The sequence below is a fragment of the Psittacula echo genome (genome assembly GCF_963264785.1).
Source record: "Psittacula echo genome assembly, chromosome: 5".
Lineage (NCBI taxonomy): Eukaryota > Metazoa > Chordata > Aves > Psittaciformes > Psittacidae > Psittacula > Psittacula echo.
Genome location: NC_137739.1, coordinates 30,918,528 through 30,942,925, shown reverse-complemented (window position 1 = coordinate 30,942,925; position 24,398 = coordinate 30,918,528). Strand labels below are relative to the sequence as shown.

The window sequence follows — 24,398 nt, the reverse complement described above, 5'->3', positions numbered from 1 at the left end:
GTATTCCATACCACAGCACGTCATGCCGGGGGATGTAACTGGGAGCTACCCGGAAGGGCACGTCCTCTTTCTGTCGGGCTCTCTTTTCCGGCGGGGGGTATCGTATTCTCTTCCCTTGTTATTTCCCTTATCATTATTATTATTGGTTGCAGCAGTAGTGATTTGTGTTATACCTTAGTTATTAAACTGTTCTTATCTCAACCCGTGGGAGTTACATTCTTTTGATTCTCCTCCCCGTCCCTCCAGGAGCGGACGGAAGAAAGGTGGGGGGGAAGTGGACTTCGTGGCTCTGATTTACGGCCTGGGCTTAAACCACGACAGTGTGCTAAGTGCTAAGGCACACTTGAGAGGGAAGCATGACTTTAAAAGAAATGCAGTTACTACTGTGTCATGTGATCCTTTCAAACAAGCAAACAAAAGAAACAAAAAGTCTCCTGGTTTTGTGTCCTTGCCCTCCTAACAGTGGTGAATTCATGTTGATGTAAACAGAGAGGAAATGTTTTATTTTTTCAAGACTCATTAATTCCAGTAGCTGAGCCACCACTGGAACTAATGCATTCTGAAATTCAGTAACCTACTCTTATTCAAGTTCCCTAACCCTGGTATTCTATACCTATGACTTGCTTTTTCTGAATGTTTAGAGCTTATAGGGCATCTATTAATTATTTCATTCTCCCACATAAGTCAACCAAGCCTAGTAGTTTGTAGTATTTCACTGGTCCAGGAAGTGTTTACAGTAAACAATATTTGTTTCTAAAACAGAAGTGCACTTGGGTTCATGCATAAGTAGTCTGAAGAGTGTAATATGTTAAGTGGAGCTGTTTTGACTATTTTAGACACAGCATTGTTTACTGTGCATTAGTAATATACTTCATGTTATGTACTTCAAGACAGCAATATGTCTCTTGCTTTTTCATTTAGCTGTAAAGTGTCTAGTGTATTTGAACTGGGCAGCAATTATGTGTTCAGGGTTAGGATTCAGTTTATATCCTGGTCTTTAGTTACACTATTAACATTCATATGGAAATAGATTTACCCTTAGAAGACTGCAACAAATTGTGTATGTATAAACTGAAATTGAATGACTACACATGCCAAATAAACCAGTGGCATTTCTGTGGAGTGTATGACAGCATAAGTTGAGTTTTACATTGCAGGAGTGTGGCTGTTATTTGTTCAGCTACTTGGTGATGTGTTTCCTACTGATCCTTAAAAGCAGAGTGGGATGTCAACTACTTACGTTGGTGAAATGTGGAATCTCCTATTTCCTTTTGTGATGTTTCTTAGGAACATTGTCAGTATTCAGGGTTTTTTAAAACCTTTAAATTCAGACAGCAAAACTGGGTGCATTCTGACAGCTGGATTACCAGTGCTGTGCAGAAGGACGATTATTTTTTATTTCTGCTTTGAAGCTCTTTTTTACTCTGTATAAGAAGTCACAGCAGCCTTTCCCACTACAGTTTTACATAGGACCTCATGATCGAGTGTTAACTTTCATGATTCCAAACCATCACCTACCAATATCTAGGGCAGTACTGCATGGTGCTTTTTAGACTTACTATCTGAACTGTCCTGTCCCTGTTATATATCATCTTGAAACTTGTATTACAGACTCATTATTTGACTCCCGACTCCTTCTGCAGAACCATTCTGTCAGTTGGTCTTGTAAGACTTGTCTCCAGTACCAGTCTGTTGGTACACAAGGCAGATGTTAGGAACAGTAAATGTTGGCAATTGCTTCTGACTACATCCCTATGCTCATGACCGTCTATGTCCAGGTAGGGCCTGGGCTGGAGGAAAATGCGAAGCTTAGCAGACAGATTGCATGCAGCACTGCAGCTTCTGAGTGAGCTGCAACTGCTTCTGCCAGGATTTGGCAGTCTGGAGTTGAAGGCAACCTCAGAGTCTGACAGCCTGTTCCCAGGGCCATTGTGCTCATTATGTGTCAACTGTGAAATCTAATCAGAACAGTGGTTTGTTTTGGTTTGGTTTTAAATTGATAGGATTTTTTTGGTAATTTCATTGTTTTACCTAGAACATGCATTAGGCTGTTTTATTGTTCAGTCAGAATTTCTCAAGGAAATTTGTAACAAATGGACCCTGGAGCAGCAGCTTTGCTGCTCCATGTACTGGGTATTGCTGTGCTGGTAGGTGCCTTAAGGCCATTATCCTAGCTAAGGCGTATTCTTTCAGGTACTTGGTCCTTGTGAACTGCAATTAGTATTATCTGCCTTTTCAAACAAGAAGAAGTTGGGGAATATACTGGATTTTCTTCTTTCTCAGTGTAGTTAAGATAATAAACCCTTTACTGCAAGCAACTGCAATGGATTCATTTTACATACCTGCTGGCAGCACTAAAGCATTACACGTACTGAAGGGAAAACTCAAGTCAACAAACAAGCCCCCGGTCTCATCAGTTGTTTCTTCGGATTGTGTTCTAATATAGGTGCTCAAACAGATATGCAGGCTCTGGGCAAAAAAAAAAGCATACCTGTGGAAACCATTTGTCTTTTTGGGGTTTTGTTTGTTTGTTTGTTTTTAAATGGGACTTTAACAAAAACTGCAGGAGTACTCTCAGCCCTTCTGTGAAGCTTGCACTTCCCTTGCTGTGTGAAGAGATGTAAAGAAAGTGAAAAATCCGTCAGCATTATGAGTTGCTGTATTATAATTAAACTTTGAAAAAATAGTGACAAAATTTCTCACATGTACATTTTGCAGTTGTAGTAACCTACGCTGTTTTATGTGGTTGAAGTAAAAACCCATGAATTATGCTTTTGGAAATGGCTAAGAACTCCAGGTTCTTTCAGCCAGAGAGGGTGGTTATGACTACAGTCTATAAACTAGAAAGACATCGTCCTTTTATGGATGAAGTAAAGAATACTTTAGTATTCTTTTATTCTTTAGTATTATTTAGTATTATTTATTCTTTAGTATAGAGTGCCTAAGGAAGTATAAAATTTAATCTGAACCCAGGTTCTGTGATTGGCACTTACAATGTATCTTGTTTAAAAATATTTAAGTAGGGAACTGTTAATTGAGGGCTGTTTCATTTATAGTTCTGCTTGTTGAATAATTCCTCCAAACCTAAAATCTCAGGGTTCTGAAACATTTTGACTTGCTTAGGCACTAATCCTTTTGTTACTTGGAGAATATTTAGAAGGCTTTAGTCATTGTTGTCACTGACATAGATACTTTGCTAATTTAAGTTCATGTATATGGATGATGAGCATGAATAACTTTTTGATTTCAGGTTGATACTCATATCCATGCTGCTGCTTGCATGAACCAGAAACACTTATTAAGGTTTATTAAGCACACATATCAAACGGAGCCCGACAGGATTGTTGCAGAGAAGAAAGGCAAGAAGATGACTTTAAAGCAAGTCTTTGAAAGCCTTCACATGGATCCTTATGACCTCACTGTAGACTCTTTAGATGTCCATGCAGTAAGTCTATCAAACTGACAAAGTAAACAAGAAAACACTTAAGTTTTTTCAGTGTGAAATTCTGGTTTCTACAGTTTTTGCACGATAACTTATCAAATCAGAATTTGAACTCATGCATTACTTTGCATGTTTGACATAAATAAGCATAGGCTTTTTCTTGTATGTGCCTTTCATTGCTAGGCAATTTAATTTATAAACTATTGTGTGTACTTAAATCCATGGTTATTTGTTTTTTCTTTTCCTCCTCCAGGGTCGTCAAACATTTCATCGATTTGACAAATTCAATTCGAAGTACAATCCAGTTGGTGCCAGTGAGCTGAGGGACTTGTATTTGAAAACTGAGAACTACATTGGTGGTGAATATTTTGCTCGTATGGTCAAGGTAAATAAGTTTCACGCTTTTCCAGCTATAGAGAAATTAAGGTTTGTAAAAGGTATGTGATGTCATAATTGTATCTAGAGCTAACACTATGGTTAAGTGATTCCAGGTACTGGGCTTGCTCTGGCAGTTCATCAGAGAAAGACCTCTGCTAAGTCAGCCACTGCTGCTTTCTAAATCATTTTATGAGGTAGAAACTCATACACATAACCTGTGTATGAGTTCAAAGCAGTGCTGGGTACAGTTTCAAATTAATGGAGAGCAGCCAAAAGTCAATTCACTGGCTTAATATTTTGTGAGGATGTAGCAGGCTAGTGATAGCTGCTAGGGAAGGAGGGGTTAGGGCAGTGCCTCTGCATAAAACTGTATGTGCACATGTATGCACAGGCTTCAAATTAATTTCTTACAACCAAAGAATTAGTAGCTTTCATGAACTAGATGTCAGCTTTTCTTAAACATACAGAAGTGCTTCTCTAAAATTAACAGCCTTAAAATTGCTTACTACCATGTATTTTGGGTCAGATTCTCTATTGTTCTGCATATTTTATGCAGTCACTTACTACAGTTTAAATAGTATTATTCTGAGTTACCAATTTTAAACATATGTCTTACAAAGGTGTTAGCAGCAACTGCACAATATTGTCCTCTAAATCTAGGTGTTACAGTTAGTTACAGTGAAATGATTCTGAGATAGCTTGCCAGCAGAATATTTAAATGCCTCAAATAAAATAATTGACTAATAGACAAAAGATTCCCTTTTTATCTTTAAAGAGTGAAAATACAATTACGTCTGGTCTGAGGAAAATAGTATGATAAATATATTACTAGCTGTAAATGATCTTCAGTGTCCATATTAAATATATTTATTACTTAATAGGAAGTAGCCCGTGAACTAGAAGAAAGTAAGTACCAGTATACAGAACCCCGCTTATCCATTTATGGACGGTCTCCAGATGAATGGCTGAACTTGGCAAAATGGTTCATTAAGCATAAAGTTTATTCCCCTAATATGCGCTGGATAATTCAGGTTCCCAGAATCTAGTAAGTAATCAGGAGCTTTTGGTAATTTTAATAGCTTGAAATCATACCAGTGATTTGTTTTAATTTCTGGTATTTTTTAGATGGTTGATGAGCTTTCCTGTAGTGCTATTTATAAGCAACAGCCTGGGAAATTTATTTTTGACCATTGCTGCGATTTTCCTGACAGTCTGGGGGTGGAAGACAGGAGATGGGGTTTGAACCTATTCTTTATGAAGCTATTCAAAACTACTGTGAATTAGTTGTAAGTCTGAAGATACTAAAAATCAAAAATTACAACTGAGTGAAATTAGGCTGCATTCAAGGGCAAGTTAAAACACAGTTATTAATGAAAATAAATCACCTCTTGAATTCCATAACTGAGAACTGTTACCACCAAACTTCCTTAAGATCAGTGACTAAATAACAGTGAACTTGGAAACCCAACCCTGATTGCTGATTTGCAAGCTTAAATCATTATCAGTTTTTCTTAGTTTTTAAGCATCCTGTGGGACTTTAATAAATGGTTCTTTGTTTCTAATACATATAATAGCGTCCCACGATAATTGTTTCAAGTCTTAAAGCTGCGCTTCATGTTTTGAAATTGTATAGTTGGAATATGAGTAGAGAAAGAGCTGTCATGGTTGCATATATCCCCCAGAGTGTGTTTCTCATTAGGGAGAAAGTGTCCTTTAATTTCTTATGTACTGATTTCTTATGTACACAGCAGAATCAACACCTTTGTTAAGTCTTGCACTTAATGACACACTGAAGTACTGTCCCTCTGTTCTGAGAGGCTCACTAAAGCAGAATGAATATTCTACTTTTGTTTGAAGTAGTTAACAACTTTGGAAAACAGAATCTTTCAGGAGAGGTAATTCTTTATCTCACCTATTGGTATTTGGATTGCTGTAAAGGAAAGGGTCACTCTTTTTGAGAGAGCATCTACCCTTGCATACTGTATTTCTGGAGCGCTCAGGAGCTCCAGCAGAGCCTGCATGAAGCAGAGTGGCAGGAGGTGCAGGAAATGGAGCACAGAGACAAGCCCTGCCCTGACATAAACTTTTAATTTTTTAATCCTGGCAGAACTGAAGCTGTAGAATAAACTCAAATAACAACAAATGTGAAAGTGGAGGAAAAATAAAAGCCTATTAAAAAATGGTCAAAACTCTGTATTTTTCCTCTTCAGTGACATATTCAGGTCAAAAAATATTCTGCCTAGTTTTGGGAAGATGTTGGAGAACATCTTTGTACCTTTGTTTGAAGCAACAATCAATCCCAAAGACCACAAAGAATTGCACCTTTTCCTCAAATATGTAAGTATATTTGGATTTTCTGTCTCACATGAAACAGTTCCTCTCCTACTCATAAATTTTGTTTGTCCACACTTGTTTCCAGACACTAAGATCTTCCTCCTCCATAGATTACTTGTATTACTGTTTTACTGGCAATTTAATAAAAGCCTGGGTAGGGTCCTGTTGTTAAATAGTCGCTATTTATTTCCCTGAAACAGTTCATCACCTCTTTATTTGTCCTCTCAGTAATCCTCGCTATGGCCAAAAGACATTTGCATGCTCTTGTGCAGAGGGAACATAGTAGTCCAGGATGCACACTGCGAGCTTTCCTCTGGGACTGGCCTTCAAAAACAAGGCAACTGAGAGGAAGCATTGTGTAGATCCTGATGGGACTCAGAAGTGAGAATGTAGCTGCTGGGACATAATTAAAAGAACCATTTCCAAATATTCCCCAGTTCAGAACTCTGAGGTTTCCTGGAAGCCTCTGGCCTTCAGCTGCTTTTCAGATAACAAAAACGGATGAGTTTAAAGGATTCTGATCTGGATCTGAGGGAATTTTACAGGCTTTTGTGCACCTGGGCCTCCTCTTTGTCTCAAAAAAAAAAAAAAGGCGGTGTGTGTGTGAAACCGCCTTCAAGGAAACACATTACTCCTGCTGTCTGCAGGGAGTGGTCGGAGGGCAGGACTGCTAGCATAAGGAGGAAATGAAGAAAGAGGACTAGGTGCTTTGTACATGCAAGTCCTGAAGGAAAAGTAACATTGACATTTGCTTCTTGAAAACACTGATTTCTGTTAGTCTCTTCTCCCACCAGGTGACTGGCTTTGACAGTGTTGATGATGAGTCCAAACATAGTGGCCATATGTTCTCTGACAAAAGCCTTAACCCTGACCTCTGGACGAGTGAGAAGAATCCCCCGTATAGCTATTATTTGTATTATATGTATGTGAACATCATGTTGCTAAACAACCTCAGAAGGTAAGCAGTCATTTTTTGCAAGCTTTCAGAAAGAAAAATCAGTAATCTTTGTCTTAATCTAAATCAGTGTTTAAGATCATACATCTGTTGAAGCAAAGGTCATCTTGAATTATTTTAAAGAGTCCAAAAGGAGCACGCAAGTTATTTTGAAAACGTTAACTGCAAAATGAATTCAAATGCAATACTCAGAAATTGTAAAGGCATCTGGTTAATATACTGGTTTGATACAAAACTGACTTGTTGACCTTGGCTTGGATTCATAGTGGATTTCCAAATATAATGTACCTATTGGTAGCTTGCTATCTCCTGGTAATTTAAGAGGTACAAAGTTACGTTGTGAAATATTGGTTTTAGGGCTGCTGCTACCAAAGACAGACAAAGGAGGACATAATTATAAACTGCACATCTAGCTAACTTTAGCATGCATGTTGACTCATTCAGTTTTACTACCTTTGAGACCAATGTCTAGGCAAGTAATGCAGAGAGGTATGATTCTGAACGTGAGATCATGACTGTAAAAGCAGATTTTGGCATCAGGCTCAGTAAAGCCTGAAATTCAACATCAGGTTATATTCCCAACTTTGTGGCTGACTCACTGAGTGATCTGCACAACTGACTCAAATTGAGGCAGTGGGGTTATCCACTGATATTACAGTGTCATCATGTACCTTGCAAGGATTTGGTTCATTATTATTTATAAAGTATTTTAGGATTTTCTTATAGGAGGTACACAGGCTTGTCATTTTCACAGGTCTTATTCAAGTTAACATTTAAAATGTTATTTCTTCTCTCCCACTGTTACCTCAAGCATTTCTCTCTTGACCATCCAACAGAATCAGAACTCACAATAAAAACATCAAATGGAAAGGACATAGTACAGCAGCTGATATCCAAGTCATCCCTTTCATCACACATTTCTTTCTTACTTCAAAATCATTTCAACTACTGTTTGAAAATCTCCCTAGGTAATAATCAAATATGCTTTATAGCTAGGTGAGATAATGACACAATTCATCAATGAGTCAGTAAAACTGTTCACCCTGTTAAATATACTGAGTATTTGAGGCACCACAGCCAGTCCATTAGAAGACTGTTTTATACTTTTCGTAATATTAGCAAAGTCAGCAAGGGTGGATTATATCCTTGCATCCATTTTCAGGAGAAACGTGACTAAACTTCCATCCTAGAAATTCCTCATTACTTTAGCACTCCTTGTTGAAATTCTTTGCTTTGAATATATCTAAATCTGTAAATACTTATCGGACATTTGTCTTCACTGAGTAATAGGGTCCATTATAACCTAAAACTCAGCATAATTTTTAATACAGATGATAAAAATAAAATAGTTCTGGAAATTATAGTGTTAAGTCTAGTGTAACAACTAACACTTCTGTGCAGCTGAGGCTGTGGCTTCATGCTAGGCTTAATGTGGTGAGATGGCAGGTTGTCACTGCACTACATAGTGTTCACTAACTCTCGGCAATGTGCTTCCACTGCTTCCCTCATTTTGAATCTAGGAATTATGCAGCCATAGGTTGCATCAGTTCACTTAGCTTTCCGTCCCCTAGTTCCCGCAGCTGATGAAAACAGTTTGATAACTGTTCACCCAATATTAAACAATTGCTAAATGAGATATAACTGGGGAAGGAAAGAAGGAAGGCACAAATACGTTAGGTGATGGCAGGGGCTTGGGTATAGAGACCTGGCCCTTTCAACAGCAGCCTGATTAGATGTTACACCAAACTGTATGAGAATGTGTAACTTTTTAATTCCCATATTAATGCTAATTATATGCAAAATAGATGGAAACCAGTGCATTAACAGTGCAATTTTGTTAGTGGAACTTGCTTTTAATCTCCTTAGGGAAAGAGGCATGTGTACTTTTCTGTTTCGACCGCACTGTGGAGAAGCTGGGTCTATCACACACCTTGTATCAGCCTTTCTGACAGCAGACAACATTTCTCACGGATTGCTACTGAAGAAGGTAACCTAAACTAATCACTATCTGCTTAGACATCAGTCACTGGTTCAAACAGCAGTCAGCAAATTGACTTTGTCTGGCAGCCCCAAATCAGTTTTCTTAGCACGGCGCAAGTAACTCTTCACTTCAATTGGAAATCTCACCTGGAGTGCGTTCAGCTCTGGGCCCATCAGCATAAGAAGGATGTGGACCTGCTGAAGCAGGCCCCAAGGAGATGATCAGAGGGTTGCAGCACTGCTATGAAGACATGCTGCGAGGGTTGGACTTGTTCAGCCTGGAGATGAGAAGGTTCAAAGGAGACCTTAGAGCAGCCTTCCAGTACTTAAAGGGGCCGACAAGAAATCTGGAAAGGGACATTTTACAAGGGAATGTAGTGACAGAACAAGGGGTAATGGCTTTAAACTGAAAGAGGGTAAATTTAGACTAGATATTAGGAGGAGGCTCTTTACTGTGAGGGTGAGCGAGACACTGGAACAAGCTTTCCAGAGAAGCTGTGGCTGTCCCATCCCTAGCAGTGTTCAAGGCCAGGTTGGATGGGGCTTTGAGCATCCTAATCTAGTGGAAGGTTTCCCTGCCTGTGGCAGGTGGTTGGAACTAGTGAGTTTTAAGGTCCCTTCCAATCCAAACCATTCTGTGAAATAAATAAGCTCAGCTGAATTTTCTATTTAAGCTACAAAACCAATCTTTTCCAAATTATTTTAAAGCTATGTCTTTATAGGGAAGATCAACTGTTCAGATATGTCAAGGACCTGACAGCACCTGCAAGCAGAGCTAAAATGGAAAAAAAACTGCTTAGACTTGTTGCTACTTCCTCATTTAGATCCCAGAAGAACTTAAGACAAGCTCTGGTTTCTTCTGCAGAGGGGCAAAGGTCATTTTCCCTGACTGGCATCCTTGTAATTCAGGATTCATTCTGAAATTCATTAAGGTTATGATTATTTACATCTAGAATAACTGGGATCAATTGATCAAGAAATTTAACATAGCTGAATAGCACAGTAATATTTTATTTACAGCTTGCTGCTTGTGACAGGACAAATGTTATCATTCCTGGTGTATCAGTTAATGAAAGCCATCACGTAAGTCATCCCCAGGCCGCTGTCCTGTAATTAAAATAATTGGTCAGTGGGTGGCAGACTTGCACTGAGTTTACTGTAATTTTTTGGAAAGCATTCTCTTGTAAGTTGGCTTTTCTGGTTAATGCTGTAAAATTCTCTCTGTGTTTGTTAACATATACAAGAAAAAAGAAAAATCTTGCCTAAAATCATGTCTGACGTTATGCTCAGAACCAGTAATTCCTAATATTAGAACCAGAGTAGTACTAAGGCTATATGTGACCAAAGCATTCTTCTCTTCACTCTTTCCTGCTTAGCCCGGTGCAATGACCTGGCACAGCAGATGATAATAATAACAACAATGATAATAATAATGGCATTTACTAGGTTTACACGTTGGTTAAGTAAAAAATAGCAATAAAGATGAGGTGACCACAAAAGATTTATATTATGTGCAACAGCCACAAAGACATATAATAAACCTTTTCTGCGCTGAAAATTTACCTGTTGGACTTCAGTTTTGAAAAAACTTAGCAGTTCTTACACATCTGTTTCCTGTGATTTTCAGGTTTTTGGGGAAGGTATGCAGTTAGTATCAAATGCAGTGCCCTGCATAGTCATATATACTTATTAATCTACAGTAACATTAGTCACTGTATTTTTAAAAGGATGACATGTATGTTGAAGAATGTAAATTATTTGTATAAAAATCAGTAACATTTAAAATTCAGACTCTAAAATATTTTCTAAATAGGTTAGAGTTTAGTGTCAACGAAATTTTCTGGATCTTATTCCTCCCTCTGTAATGCTGTTTCCATTTTATCCAAGGGAAATCCTTTTTTTCATTAGCCTGTAGTACCATTAAATGCTGACTGTGTTTTGTTTTGCAGAGTCCTGTCCTCCAGTATCTTTATTATCTTGCACAAATACCCATTGCTATGTCCCCACTTAGTAACAACAGCCTATTCCTGGAGTACTCAAAAAATCCACTACGGGAGTTTCTACATAAGGGACTTCATGTCTCTCTCTCCACAGATGATCCTATGCAGTTTCATTACACAAAGGTAAGAACAAGAAGCACTTCTCTTTGAATTTGGCAACAGCACTAAATAGGCCCAGAATGACCTGAAAGCTATTTCATATCATTGCTTAGGATATCAAGTTTCATGTCTTCCAGTCACTTCATTCATTATCCTTCCTCATTCTCAGTCTACTCACTGTTAGGTTTCAGAGGGAAATGTCTGATTTCCTAATTATGTTTCTTTTGTACTCTTGCCTCTCCAGTGTTGGCTGTTGAAGTATAGAATGAAGGATGAGGCTGAAGGGAGGTTTGAGCCTTCATAAACAATCCTCTAGAGTGCCAGGAAAGTCCAGTTTCCTTACTAATAAATCTGGGGAAGTACATTACAAAAACACAATGTGGAATCTCTGAAGATGACAGCTGTTTGCTCAGTGAACTGATTCTTGCCCTTGGGTGGCCTGGCAGGACAGAACTGCCTGGTCATTGGTTCTGATGCTCCTTTTTCGTGGTTGGCACTGACTTGAGTCATGTTATGCTTTACAGTGGCCTGTACGTTGCTCAATTCTCTGAGTTGTGAGGACAAGCTGAGCTCTGGTGTGCTTCACTCAGGCTTCTGGCCCATGACATGTCTTTGCTAGAAAAGACAGCTTCTGTGAGGGCTTGCTGCATGGATGTAATGCAGCACCAGCAGAGTTACACATAGTGTGGAAGACTGTAAGCTGTGACAGCCCATTCATTAGTCAGACCCAACCTCCTTGTGTGGAAGGTCAAAAGTGAGAAATTGCCCGGTTATCTGTCTATGTAGATATTTGTTAAAGAGTTACAAGACTAGATCCTCCAAGGTGTTTATTTTCCCTGGGATCTCATTTGAAATACCTCAAAGGATCCTGACTGTGGGCTACAATTTCTTAGCCTAAGATAACTGGATAGCCCATGCCTGTTATTTAACAGTTGCCCTTGAGAAATATGAAATCAATAATGCTTTTTATTAGTAATTGTGATGTTAAAATCTTCAAATCTGTAATTTTTCACAGCTACCTAAAGAGCGTATATGAATTTCTTTAGTAATGAGTACATACCTCCGTATACATCCTATTTACCTCTAATTTAATATTAAACATATTTTGGTGATACAGGAAGCTCTCATGGAAGAATATGCTATTGCAGCCCAGGTGTGGAAACTAAGTACCTGTGACTTGTGTGAAATAGCAAGAAACAGCGTACTACAGAGTGGATTGTCAGATAAGGTAATTATGGCCGAAAAAAATCCCTTTTTGCAAGAATCAGGGCAAGTAGGAACTGAGAAGTCAGTAGTTTGAAAATTGAATAGTAGGTGCTTCTGTGATGTATTTGCACACACCCCTATTCTCTTTTCCAGAAATCTTGGCAAAGTATCTGCTGTGCAGTCTTATATTTTAAAAAGTATTAGTATTACATGTTTTCCTCATTAGCTTTGTTTTGGAATTCCCAAAACATGCAGAGAGCAGGTGCCTGTTAAGACTTGGTTCTGCCTCTAGTCTCAAACCTTTAATTATTTGGGTGATATCCCTCTGCCAGCAATTTCATACATCATGTGTTGCATTGAGTAAAAACAAACTGTCTGTCAAAAGCAAGATGTGTTTGCTAAGAAGGGAGTACTACAGAAATCCCTTTTGGCTTAAAAATTCTATACATCCATGGTTTCCTCTATGACTTACTTTAGAGCATCTTCTGTGTCATTTTAAAACATTCTCTCCAAGGAGCTGGTATGTGAAGGGGCTTTATTAATATATTCTGCTGTTTCTTCCAGTATTCTTGAGTGACAACTACAGATTTGCCTCTTGTGCAATATTTAACTAGCAAAAGAAATCTTAAGCCTCTTTTTGACCTCTGATATGAAAGGAGTATTAGTAAAGACCAAACGCTAGCACAGAGGGTTTTAGCAAGCCAGACTGAATGCACTGCTGAGTAATTATATATGTAACTTTGGCCTTAAAATCTCCAGAACTGGTTAAGACTCTGAGGCAAAAATCAGTGGCCAGCTGGTTGAAGCTGCTCTTTTCACTTGCACGGAGTCATTCAGCTAAGAAACACTCAGCCAATAAATCAGATGAGTTGAACTGACTTCTTCCTTTTTATATTTAATACCACTCACAGGAAAAACAGAAATTCTTAGGGGTGAATTACTGTAAAGAAGGGCCTGAGGGAAATGACATTCGAAAGACAAATGTTGCACAGATCCGGATGGCCTTCAGGTACGAGACACTGTGCAATGAACTTAGTTTCCTGTCTGATGCTATGAGAACAGAAGAGATTTCTACTCTGACAAAGTAATTACAAACTCAAAGAAACCAGAACATCCCACTCCTAAGAAGCAAAAATTGCTAACATTGAATCATCTGTCTTTGATGCTACCAAGACATAACTGAACAGTACAGAGAAAAAGATTATCTATTTATGGAAGGTAAACAGTGTTTGCCATTATTTTTTAATGCATTATTCTCATTGCAAAAACTTCAGTTTTTATCAGCATTAGGCTTTGTAAGATGGCTGTAAATACTAAATGCAAGCTCAGACTCATGTAAGATTTGTTTCGTGCTGTCTTAACTGTACACTATATTATAGCTTGGAAAACAACAGAGAATATTTGTAGCACATCTGTGATATGCACCTTATGATTCTGCAGATGTGGACAGTACACATCCATCTGGTTTTGTCCTGCTAGTCTCAGCAGCAGTCATGGCATTTAGCACTTGTAAGTTTAACCTTTTATCATTAGCAGTTTGTATGGGGTCCATAATTTTGAGCCTAGCCTTTCGTTCTGGAAGGTGTTCTGACACAGTTTTTATCTTAATGTTTCAGACTGGAAAACAAGAAAAACCAGAATCAGGTAGTCTTGTTTAATGACTAACTACTTCCTGTTGTCATGTAGGATATCTATGAAGAACAGCAGATTAATGCTTTTTAATCTAGTTAAGTAGAAAACATAGTGTCAAATTCATCACTACTGTATGTTGTAATAATGAGTCTAATTATATCATGAAAACTTTGCCTTGAAAGGTGAGAATACTTTTTTTATTGGTTTGTAATGGGAATATGTGGATATGCCAGTTCAAATTATTTAGAAATTTACGCAGATAATTTTGGTTGCATGTAAAGAGAAATTTTTTACTTGAACAAAGGAAGTGTTCTTATGAATCAGTGGTAGAACCTCCAGGCCTGGGTTCTGGTCCTACTTCTGACATCTTGTTTACACATTTGCATTAGTTTGTATTTTAGTTGGTTAGAGTTGAATGAGAAGTCAAACTGTCTATTTGTACAGAAGCTAGCCCACTTGAAACATGGCATTTCAAATTATGTTAAACTTTTTATGATGGAGTGGCTAGTAAAATACAGCTCCTGGAATATTTATCACTTTCACTCTTTTTTCTATTTGCTCATCCTTCTTAAGACACAGTACTACACATTCAGAAAAGATTAAAGGTTATAACATGATAGCATTTATGTACTGTGGAAACTGCATGTAGTTTCACACCCAAAAAGAGATGAGGCTAGGGGCAGCAGAGGATGTTGATGCCTCTAAGTCCAACACATTACACTTCCTGAGACCTAGATTCCCTAAGCTACAATAACGAACCTATGGTTAGAGCCTTTGGGATCTCATGTAATACAGAGGGAGGTTAGGCAGCTTCTCACAGTAACTGAAAATTCACACACAAGAAGGGCAAATAATGAATACTAACCAATCAAGCCTCACTAGACTTAGAACCCTGTATGTTTTACATCAGACAATGTGTGCCACTTTATTCCTTAGGCCATGCCCTTCCTCCAGGGTTTGGGCACCTACATCCTTCCTTTCAAGAGCTGACCAGGTCTCACTTTCCCTTGTAAATGCAGCCAGAAGTAGCAGTGGTGACATCACCAGTAGCAAATGACTCATTAATGGCATAAACGTATATAAGCATTGAAGACATAACACTCTCCCTTTAGGCTGTGGCAGTTCAAAGCAATACTTACAAGGGCACGTTTTAAATCTGCTTGCTGTCCGAAAATGGTGATTGCAGGGAAATGGCACCAAAGTAAGGGAAGGAGGAGTTCCCTATCACCTCCTATAGTTGTGCAGCCCTGTAAGAGCCCCCCCAAGAGACTAAACCTAAAGAGCTTTAGGAAGCAGCCTGGAAGTAAGCCTGCTCTGAGGGATACTAAGGCACAGGAGCAGAGTTCTGGCCATCCAGTCACTATTACAGTGTGTCATGCATAGGGGCTGCAGTGATTGCAGACATTGTTAATGTAAAATATGGTTGCATATTGACAGGTGGTGGGAGACTTGACTACTTCAGCTCTTCAGCAACCTAGCCTAATGTCTGCAGTGTTCAACTGCTGCCAGACTTCGTACTCCTTTGCAGCTAAAAAACTGTGCTACAGCAAAACTGTGCTACACTTCTCAAGTGTACAATAATGCAATGGTCCAAAGTTCTTAAGTCAACAGTGCCTACTGGCTTCACTGTTAAACTTCAGCAGTTCATATAATCCATTACCAGGATTGGTGAATGTAATTTTCTTAAGACAAAGTCTGAAAACAGTGGTTCAAGCATTTTAGCTGCATAAAATTCAGACACTTTGTTTTCTTTAGTACAACTTACTAATCAGTTGTTATCAACATAACATTAATTACCTGAGAAAAGTGTCTGTGTCCAGGTGAAATACGTAACATACTTGGTTTGAAGAATTAGAAAGTATTTTCATCTGACAAACATTACTGTACTTGGGTTGTTTCACCTTAATACTGCTACTAGTGTCGCTTTTGTTGTCACTTAGATCTCTTATGTAGTTTTCTTAATATTATACTAAATTTGTGTATGTTTAATACCTTTTCATCTTTCCTTACCTCAAACTCATAAGGTTCTAATATGTCTGTAGCTCTAACTGAAGAAGAAAACGCAAACTGGATTTGAATATACAGTTAATGGACAGTAATTAGGATTTTGACAATAATAACATGCAAATGGCCACGAGCAGAGATTCTGCTTTCTGGGCTTCCATGTGTGCTGCTTTTAAGGATAAGTTGAGCTAATAGTGTTGCATTTAGGGGAACGAACCCGACATCCTTTCGTGCTTCCATAACTATACCTCTTTTGGTCATCTTTTAATTAGGCAAAAGTTACTGATTCTCAAGTTTAGTGTTTAAAATTCAGCTGCCTTTTTTTCCAAGTTGCACTTTTGTTCTAATGTATGGCTGTTCAAAACAACCTTGCAGCCTGAGAACATGTGTATAATGAAGGGCAGGTCCAGTGTGAACTACTGTCCTAAACATTTACTCAAATGCAAGACAGGGCAGTTGCTGATTCTCCCTGTCCCCACAGTGTTGAGACCAAACCTGGTTACATCACAGCTTGTGTTTTACACAAACAAAGGGGACTTGGAAGAACATCACTGTAGGTCGTTACTGTGGTGGGTGTTGCTTCAGAATGGGAGACTATCCTATTTTCTCATAATTTCATTGGTGTTAAGGTTCAAACATTAATTAAGACTTCTTTAAATGTTAGCTTAGAGCATTTTATGTTTTCATGTAAAATGGTTAATTATGGTTAGTTGATGTTTACAACATATCTATCAGAACAGTTTCTAGTGATGCTCTTCCATTCTGTTATATTCCTTTAGCAAACTTCAGGCATTTGCTCTGCTGCTGGGTTATGCAAGTTCACCCTCTCCTATCATTTTGTTCTTTACTTGTCACTAAACCTTTCTCTTCTATTTGCCTAGTTAAAATCTAAGTCTGAAAAAGGTGTTGGGGGGAAGGATGTCTGTAAAAACTGCTTTTTCTTTCTGTGCCTGGGTTAAATCATGTTCATCTTTTGCCTCTTGTGGAAGCATTAAACATTACAATAATAAATAAATTATAAAATAATATGGTATAGCTTTTGTCTGTCATACCTCTCAGTAAGATATGTAGCTGCTGAGAATCTCTGCATTTAAGCAGAACTAATCCTGTTAGCAGTACAGAAGACCAAACCAAAATGAAGGACTACTGCGGCATGAAAACTGAAAAAAACCCGCACCCAACAATAAAACTGCAGTGGAGATAGAGAAGATAATAACCAATATTCAGGAGAATGAGCTAAAAGCTTAGCTGACTGCAGTGGTTTAAGCCCAGCTGGTAATTCAGTACCACACAGCCGTTCACTCACTCCTCCCCACTTCCTCCCCCCGCTCTCGGAGGGATGGGGAGGCGCGAAAGAATGTAACTACCATGGGTTGAGATAAGAACAGTCCAGTAACTAAGGTATAACACAAACCACTACTGCTACCACAAATAATAATAATGATAAGGGTAATAATGAGGGAAGAGAATACAACTGCTCACCACCTGCCAACTGATACCCAGCCCAACCCAAGCAGTGGTCTAACCCTTTCGGGTGATTGTCCCCAGTTTATATAGTGGCCATGACATGCTGTGGTATGGAATACCTCTTTGGTTAGCTTGGGTCAGGTATCCTGTCTCTGCTTCCTCCCAGCTTCCCTTCCTCCCTGGCAGTGCATGAAACTCAGAAAGTCCTTGGTCAGAGTAAACATTACTGAGCAGCAACTAAAAACATGGGTGTTATCACCGCTGTTCCCAGGCTGAAAGTCAAAAACACAGCACTGCACCAGCTACTCAGAAGGAGAAAAATGACTGCAACTGCTGAACCCAGGACCCTGAGTTAAAGCAATTCAATGTTATAAAAAAAAACCTGTTCTGATTTGTGCCAGTAGAAGACTTGTCAGTAAGTCCTGAAGTGAAACTGTATTATAGGGCTGCCCTGCTGTCTCTTAGTGCCCTAGTTCCCTGCTCATTCCATCTGGGCATCAGGATAGGGCATGTGGCACCTCTTCCTGATCCTGGAGCCTCACCTTGCTATTAACCAGAGTGAAACCAGCTGAATTTGGTAGCAGCAGAGCAGTTCTGACAATCACAGTTGAAACAGTTTAAGCAGTACACAGGACAGCTTTACTCGACAAAACACAAGAGCCAACAAGTGACAAATTGAAAGAGTATCAACAGGACATTCTGCTACAGTCAAGATGACTTTTGAGAAAAAAAAGTTTAACACAAGTTATTTTCTTCAGTACATGTAATAACAATTTTAGATGAAGATGAAAATGTATCTCTTTCTGTACAGAAACCCTTCATTTCTGTACACAAGCAGCATTTATGAAGCATGTGAGTACAGATCCATCTGTAAATGAAGAATGTGTATTTCTTACTCATACCTCTTCAAGCACTAAATATCAATGTTAAGCAGCACAGAGTAATAGTATATATAATAATGAAACAGGAACACTGCTAACTAACTCATTAATCATTAACCATGACTAGCATGTACCATCTCACATGAAAAATGTTTTTTGGAAGGTCTGCTAAAGTGGGTTGGAACCACATTAACATGGAAGCATAGACTGTTGTATCAAACCCCTATTTTGTTCCACATATATACAACCAAATTCCAGAAGGGCAGGTTTCTGACTAATTTAAGCTTAATTCATAAGAATACCTTGTCTTTTCAAATAGCACTTTGAACCAAAGAAGAGGGCTCATTTAATTACCTGTTGGATGGTATTCAAACCACCAGATAGATACATACTGGACAAAGTTCCATCCACTTTTCAAAAGGGTTGGTTTTTTGTTTGTTTCTTAATTTCAGGCCTACAAAACCTATGCCCCCCCATTAAGTATTTTAACCTTGATTGATAGTTAGATTATTGAGGTAAGCAATCACATGCTAATTGACATTGTGACAGCTCAGATATGAAAGTAGAATGTGTCATCAGATCCCTCAGACATTCCATTCCTTGGAACATGACTAGTTCACAGCAAAACCTATTATCTACACTGCATTTACTGGAAAGAAAAAACAACACTGTCCCACTCAGGTTAATTTCAGCTATGCATAGCAACAGGAAAAGTGTTCCATCTTTACAGTATGTTGACTATGATAAATTCTAGAACATTAAAACCAAGCATTTGAAGACATGACAATTAAAAAACCCCTACTAATTTTTACGACACACTTCTAAGAAAGCAGAATTCTATTCACCCAAACAGGTGAGGATAAAACATTACGGTAAGTTGTCTTCAAGAATGGTTTAACAACAGAAAAAGAGAGAAAATAATTAATTACTGTAATTAGTGATATTAGAACATGTGTATTTAGTGGATACAAAACTAAAGAATTACGTGTATGCAGTATTAAGGCCAGACAGGTTAACATACAACTCCTATTTACACCCAGCATTTTCAAGGCTATCCAAGAAGGCTACCATTCCAAGATTCAGCAGGACACAAAGCACAGAGAACCACGCCCAAGATGTTCCTTCTAGAAGTAAGGCACGTGGCACGTACAGCTATGGGGGGGCTGGGGGAGAGAAGGAGCGGATTTAATAGCTCAGGTCAAACCTATAGCACAGAGATTTCACTGGCTACCTTGTGTTTCCAAAATTGGAATTAGTGTGGATTAGAAAATCTTTCTAATTACAGACAGAATTCTCTTCAAAGGAAAGATATGCGAGTCAGATATGCCATTTCCCACTAAAAAAAGACATGCACATTACATTAGTAAGGTGTCTAAACTTGAAACCTCGTAAATACCAACACTTATCAATTCCTCAAGTACACCCACCTCCTGGTGTGACTGTCAACTGGTAAGGTTTCCAATTTTAATTTCCTCATCTGTTATAATGAATTCCTTTCCCATTTTTCACTTGGCTTCAAAAGATCCAAGCAGATGAACCAAGTAACTAGACAGAGGAAACAGTTATATTAATTATATACTGCAGTTATTATTTAAAAACCGGTAAAATCTGAGAAGACAGAATATTCCAAACCTTAGCATTCTTAAGGTTTAAGATACTCTCAGAAACATGATGAAATAACTTGGGAAAAAAGTGAACCAAACTTCTCTGAGAAAAAAAAAATAAATCCTTTTTCTAAAGAAACCCACTCCTCAATACTGTCCTTTAAAGTAGGGCTGTTTGGTTAACTTTTCCCATCCCTGCAGAATGTTCCAATTTGTTCTGACAAACAAAAAATAGGAGAATCAGAGGGGGTCTTTTCTGCAGATCTGCATTTAAGCTACCTTGTTACTACCACACTGCAAAATTTAAGAGACACCTGACCCACCTGTATGGCATCCTTTTAATCACACCACCTGTACAATAGAATTGTATTTAGATTAATATTCACTCTTCAGATTTTTGTGGTATTAAAGCCAAGAGATTCCTTAAGCTTAAAAGAACATTTCTTCCAAAGTAACTTGCACCATTCATACACAAAGTTTAATATATTGGAATGTCCCTAGCTATTAATACAATCTAAAATGTTTAAATTACAATTTCACATTACAACGGTAAGAAATCATCACTTAACACAAGAAAGTTTAGTTTGTTCTAATGCCCCCACTAACAGCTATTCATAGCAATTAATATTTCAAGGACTAGTTTCTGTAGCCCATTGCCATGTCTGGGCCAGTATCATTCCTTTACCGTTTCCAAAACTGTTTGCTAAATGTAGCACTTCAGACTAGGTAATACCAACCAGTACCAAATTACTAGTTTTTCAGTGTTAACAGACCTGCTATCCCATGTTACATACAGTACATATATTTTACAAGGCACACATTACAGTACCTGTATCACAGTAGTGTGAATTACAGCAACTTAATTAAAAAAAGCTGTACAGAATACAAAGTTTACTTTTTCACTATTTAAATAATTTTTGCACTAGAGTATATTGTAATTGCAAGTGTTACTATGCTGCAATTAACAACCTGTTTGCATCATTACAAAATTACATTTTAAAAAGTTCATGTACGTTCTCAGCAGAAAGTCAACTTATAAAATCTCAGTTCAGAAGTATAATTCTTGAATTACTTGAAAAATAGTTAGCTTGAAGCTTTAATTTAGATGTTCTTTCTGTTCCAGTGATATAAAAAGTTTAAAAAATTCAAAGGTTAAAGGTCTGAACATGTACTAATGCAAGCTCAAAAAGCAAAAAGAAACCAAACCAGTATGTGATGAGGAACACTTGCAAATATTTTAGTGGAAAATCCCTGACCATTATAATTTTTAGTTGTTGCCTATATGCAACCAAACAGTCCACATATTTTCTTAAGAACACCTCATGATACCAAAGGATTAACAAAGGGAAAAAAATTAGTTCTAAGCTATATACATCCATAAACAGATTTTTTAATACAGATTTACACACTAAGCCATACTGGCTTTTAGATGATACATACAAGAGTCTGTTGCTTATCTGTCTTAATGCCTATGATCAATTTGACAACTGCCATAAGCCAAGCTCAAATGCGTACCATATGCTACACACACTCCTTAACAAAAAGAAGTATAACAGACAAATTACCAAGATCTTGCCCCCAATGTAATTAAATTATTTTGTATCCAATATGAAAACACAACCCAAATGTGCATATGCACATGTGCACATGCCTTTTAGTTCAGAACCTGCCTGTGATAAAAAGCCCTAGCCTTATGGCACCATCAAATTTTAACAAGTATGGTAATTAAAAATACAGTCTTACAGTAAGCAAAATTTATGCTGATATTCCCTCAAATGCTAAACTTGAGTATTTCTCACTCAATAGCCTCAAGAGAGTAGTAGTTGTTAATATATGTATACATAATAATAATAAAAAAAAATTAGTTCTCTACAATAGCAGTTGATTTCCATAGTACTATTTATGCCAATAAGGCTGCAGATGGGTTTCCTGAATACTAACAATTTATTTTAGCCTGTCTAAACTCAGCACTGTAAAGATTTTGTTCTGCTAGACACAGAAATACTGTTGCACTCTAGTTGTGATATCCCTTTTCCCAAGTTGTCACATGCACATCTCACTGCAAACAACATAATTAGTTTCTCTCTGCTACGTAAAAGCATATTGCACTTATAAATATAAAGCACAGCACCCTTACTTAGATCACCTTATAACTGATTTCATCCCTTCAAAAACTCAAAAAGAAGCAGATAAAACCAAAGCATCTGACTAAACTACACGTTAACCGCTAATTCAAATAATGGCACTCTTTATAGATATGCCTAATGTTTAAAATAATTTGGGCTGTTCTTTATCAAAAACTACACAAAAACTGATTTACTTTTTTTAGGATTGTGTATGAAACTGTTTAGTGTTTCCAAGCTAATAATATTATACTAAATATAATATTTAAAAAAATATTCTAGGAGACAATCTTGTTAGAAGAATAAACAGAAGTGCACAAGTACATTTACACAGCTGCCTACACTCTCCAAAGCAGATTTAAAATACTACTAAAACTCCTAACAGATCAGATTGAAATCAGTATTTGTAAACTCTAAAAGCAGCAATAACTGGCTGCTGAAGAACAGGCAGTGGGAAGTCTTCAAGTTTCAGAAGTAAAATTTCAAATTAATAATCACTAGTGCTAACTGATCATCTTTATTCACGTTTGTCATGAAACTAAAAGTGCTTTTAAGAACTGTGAGGTCAAGCCACCTGACACAGTTCATCTTCTGTGATGTTGAAACAGCAGTCAGCAGCTGTAGTTGTGCTGTTATAAACTGCTTCATCTAGTAGTCAAACTGTTAATATCAAAAGTTGTTGTTAAAAGAAACTCTGTTAATGACCAAAGAATTTACTGAAAGTACAGATTAATAATTAAGACTGCCCACACATACACTGGCTCATATACCCTGTGCTTTAAAAGAACAGCATAGATGCACAGCAGCCAAGAAGTGAAGCAAAAGACAGACTGTGGAAGAACAGCAACGAGAGGTAAAAACAGGTATTTGTGAAAATGAAAGCTTCAAGTACTTCAAGTACTATTATCAGCTTGCGGCCAGTGTCAGGGTCTGTGAGGCTGGCCAACCTCATCTACCATGTTGAGTATGTAAGTAGCGATATCATCTTCAGTAGGTGCGTCTGAAACCACCCAAGAATCACTTGCTCCAGTCACTTGCCGACGGCAAACAGGACAGCTTCTGTGACGATCACTCCTATTAGAAAGCCAGAGAAATGAGTATTTTTCATTGACAGTCTCTTCCTGGCCCCAAAAGCCAAAAGAGCTCCCAGAAAAAACAACACAACCCAATGGAAACTTTAAAAATGTTCAGGTTAGCTGGACTAGACCACCTATATATATATTTTTGTTTGAAAACTTTTGTGAGAAAGTTTGGCCAACAATTCTGAATGTAGCTCTGTTCTTTGAGTGATATATTTGGAGCCATATTCCTCATGAATGCATCTACCTACTTGTCCAGAAACTTTAACAGGAAATCTAAGTTAATCTAAGTTAATTCTTCTCATCTTTAAATATTCAGCTGAGGTCCTTCAGAAACTAGTCCCCATAAGCTTCCTATATAAAGAGAAAAAGGAACCCATTTCCTGGGTCATTCAGACCACTGAGGTTTCGAGTTGGTCCTTAGGGTGCCATCCTCCTTCAGTGACTAACTCAGGAGTTCCAAATAATTATGTTTCTGAGCTGGGAGTCTCTGTTGTCTCCCTAGGTTAAGAAGAGATGAGCCTTAAGAATTGAGTACTAAGAAAAGAATGGTGTAACTGCAACTTAGTTAAGATTCATTAGCTGATTCATTAGCCAAAGTAGAATAATCCACTCTCTACCACGCTTGCTAACCTAAGCTCTGTATTGCTGACAGATGTTAAAATATTTTCCCTGAAAAGAGAGATGGCAAGTTATATTGTGAGATCCAGTGATTTTTACTACCTTTTTCCCTTGTGGGAGCATGGTGTTTTAAGAGTAACTTCTTTTGACAAGCCTTTGAGAAGGCCACAGAACAAATTTTTATGCATAAATTATGTGATTTAAATGTAAAATCATAATCAGTAACTAGTAAAAAAAAGCCTTTAACTGAAAATATCTGTATCACCTAATGCTAGACTGTAAGAACACCTGCTTAATCCTTGTAGGTCTTCTGCACAGTCAGAGAAGAGCTGTGCTCGTCCATAAAGCAATTCTCTTCTCAATTTTCCAACAACCAGTGCATCAGACAGAATCAGAAGCTGAAAAGCTGTTCTGTTTACTAGGAAATTGAACCCAATATTGTAAGGTACATGTTATACATAAATTTGAAGGCACTGCTATTGAGAAGAAATCTTTTCTTGGAAAATGTATTTAAATGAGTAAATTGTATGTGATTTATTTGAAAAGAAAGCACAATATATGGGAAAAAAATCCCTCTAATAGTTATTTACTAA

The 24,398-nt window shown here is 37.7% G+C and overlaps 2 protein-coding genes across 12 annotated transcripts in view; one reads left to right on the top strand and one right to left on the bottom strand.

Moving 5' to 3' along the window:
- The window catches only part of AMPD3 (adenosine monophosphate deaminase 3), a 34,850-nt gene extending 17,849 nt beyond the window's left edge, over positions 1 to 17,001 (top strand). For all 3 annotated transcript variants that reach the window (XM_080619307.1, XM_080619306.1, XM_080619308.1), the window contains exons 7-15: positions 3,251 to 3,445; positions 3,696 to 3,827; positions 4,702 to 4,865; positions 6,031 to 6,157; positions 6,949 to 7,112; positions 8,976 to 9,096; positions 11,039 to 11,212; positions 12,306 to 12,416; positions 13,306 to 17,001. In XM_080619307.1, coding sequence (XP_080475433.1) covers positions 3,251 to 3,445; positions 3,696 to 3,827; positions 4,702 to 4,865; positions 6,031 to 6,157; positions 6,949 to 7,112; positions 8,976 to 9,096; positions 11,039 to 11,212; positions 12,306 to 12,416; positions 13,306 to 13,482 — 1,365 coding nt within the window. In that variant the 3' untranslated portion in view covers positions 13,483 to 17,001. The remainder of the gene's footprint in view (positions 1 to 3,250; positions 3,446 to 3,695; positions 3,828 to 4,701; positions 4,866 to 6,030; positions 6,158 to 6,948; positions 7,113 to 8,975; positions 9,097 to 11,038; positions 11,213 to 12,305; positions 12,417 to 13,305) is intronic.
- RNF141 (ring finger protein 141) overlaps positions 1 to 24,398 on the bottom strand; it is a 44,449-nt gene that overhangs the window by 8,816 nt on the left and 11,235 nt on the right. For 5 of the 9 annotated variants that reach the window (XR_013957004.1, XR_013957005.1, XR_013957006.1 and 2 more), the window contains one exon: positions 19,806 to 23,179. Coding sequence is in view for 1 of the 9 variants with exons in the window: in XM_080619310.1 (XP_080475436.1) it covers positions 23,029 to 23,179 (151 nt within the window). In the remaining 8 variants the exon portion in view is untranslated. Of the gene's footprint in view, positions 1 to 18,215; positions 23,180 to 24,398 lie in introns of those variants that run through there. The other 4 variants (XR_013957010.1, XR_013957009.1, XR_013957011.1 and 1 more) reach the window with 4 other exon arrangements.